General features: G+C 29.2%; 1 protein-coding gene across 1 annotated transcript; it reads right to left on the bottom strand.

The window, feature by feature from the left end:
• Window positions 1–65: 65 nt before the first annotated feature.
• Window positions 66–1,324, bottom strand: LOC113560263. Its single transcript, XM_026966028.1, has 3 exons — window positions 1,149–1,324; window positions 734–1,081; window positions 66–336 (listed from the first exon to the last, which is right to left on the bottom strand). The coding sequence occupies exons 1-3, from the start codon at window positions 1,322–1,324 to the stop codon at window positions 66–68; spliced, it is 795 nt and encodes a 264-aa protein (XP_026821829.1).
• Window positions 1,325–1,898: the final 574 nt, after the last annotated feature.

Genomic DNA, 1,898 nt, shown 5'->3' with positions numbered 1-1,898 from the left:
TATTGTATGCCAAACTTTTTAAATATGGTAATATGTCTACATTTGAATAATTTTTCTCCTTCGTTTTAATTTTTTCTGTGGTTATTCCGTTTTAATTTTTGATTTTCTTCTTTGCCTGCCTCGACGTGTGCCACTTTTAATTTAGCTAGTCCAACCTCCCTTTGTAGACCTTCAAACATCTTCCAAATTGACACATGATGAACACCAACTTGCTTTTGAAAGCCATTATACCATCCTTCCAAACCATTATTGATACAAGCTAGTCCCTGCATGGCAGTCTCGTAGAGATTCCACAATTTTGATTGAAATTTTGTTCGTCTTATCTGTCTCATCGACCTTCCTTCAAAATTAAAATTTTCAAAAATTAGTTAAATATTATACATTATATACATATATATATATATATATATATATATATACACACAAGATGATTTTTTAAGTTACTCGCCCTAAATTTGATTTTCATGTATCAAAATACCCAAAAAAATATTTTGCTTGGAATATGAAATTAAAACTATGTTGTCATTCAAAAAGGTAAAAACCTTAAAAAATTTAAGGATAAAAAATATTTAAAAATATAATTTTTTAATAAATATGTTTTTTAACAACTTGAAACTGTGTAAAAATCAGAATTTGAATATATGCATAATTTAAGCAAATAATTGGGTGAATATGCTTAAAAAATCACCTTGTGCATATATATACATAGGTATATGTGTTTATAATATATAACCTAACAATAAAATTGTCTTCAAAATAGTCTACTACTGGTAAAATACATTCAGATAAATAGTCTACAAGTTCTTCAAATGCTTGGACTACATCCTGTAATGGTAAAAAAGTCAACGCTGCCAACATTTTCGCATTAACTGCAAAGTCAACATCTGTTGAATATATTGTCTGTAAGCCTTCTTGTTGAATTTTACGCCACAGACATTGGAAGACGTGGAAAAAACAGGCAGTTATTTGACATGAAGGATATACAGATGTGAATGCATTAATAGCTGCTAATTCCAAATCTACCACTATATTTAAATTTGTCGAATTGCGTGTTAACAATGTATTTAAACAGGAAATACATCTAAAAAGTATAAACATATCAATTTTTTTCACATTCAATTTTTATTAATTAATAATAACAAAATAACTTAGTATATGCTTCTTCGGTCATACGTGTCAATAATATAAACGCACCCGCCACTAGAGAATTGTTTCCTATTTCTGCATGTAAGCTGTACAATTGCTTGAAAATAAGTGGTGTTGTTTTAAAAGTTCCATCTGCATGCCATCGTGTTGACATAGATAGTGCACGAAGTCCAGTCATTGATCCTAAAATTATGAATCTTTCGTCATCATCTACACTAGAATCATGAAGAATAAATTGTGATCCATCAGATAAACATTTATACTAGTTCGATATCATTAAATCTCTTATGCTGGTTGGACAAGGTGGATGCCAAGTAGCACGTGCTTTTACTCGCCTAATAACATTTAATATTAATTAAGTTAAATATTAATGGAAATTTCAAAAAAAAAATTCTTAGCGTAAATCCACAAAAATAATTCTCAAACTATATTTTATGAGCACTTGATTTTTAAATTTTTATTTAAATTTAAATGACTCACCTTAACTTTTGTTTTATTGTGTTTAATTTCGGAAGTTGAGCTAATACAGCATCATTTAGATTTTTAGTAGCTTCACCAATAATTTGTTGATTGGAATTGACTCCGAGTGTTGCATTTTTTATCATTTCGACTGTAGCTTCCAGTGCAATAACTTTTGCTAAATTTGGAGCATGACTGTGTATTTTTTTAACGAAATATTATTGCCGATATCTATGTTTGTGTGAACCCGTGCTGGACAATCATCTTTTGTTCACATCTCTAGTATGGTCTAA

This window comes from Rhopalosiphum maidis, unplaced genomic scaffold (assembly GCF_003676215.2).
Source record: "Rhopalosiphum maidis isolate BTI-1 unplaced genomic scaffold, ASM367621v3 scaffold134, whole genome shotgun sequence".
Taxonomy (NCBI): Eukaryota; Metazoa; Arthropoda; class Insecta; order Hemiptera; family Aphididae; genus Rhopalosiphum; species Rhopalosiphum maidis.
Note: the sequence above shows the minus strand (reverse complement) of the source record. Positions and strands in the feature narration are given on the sequence as shown.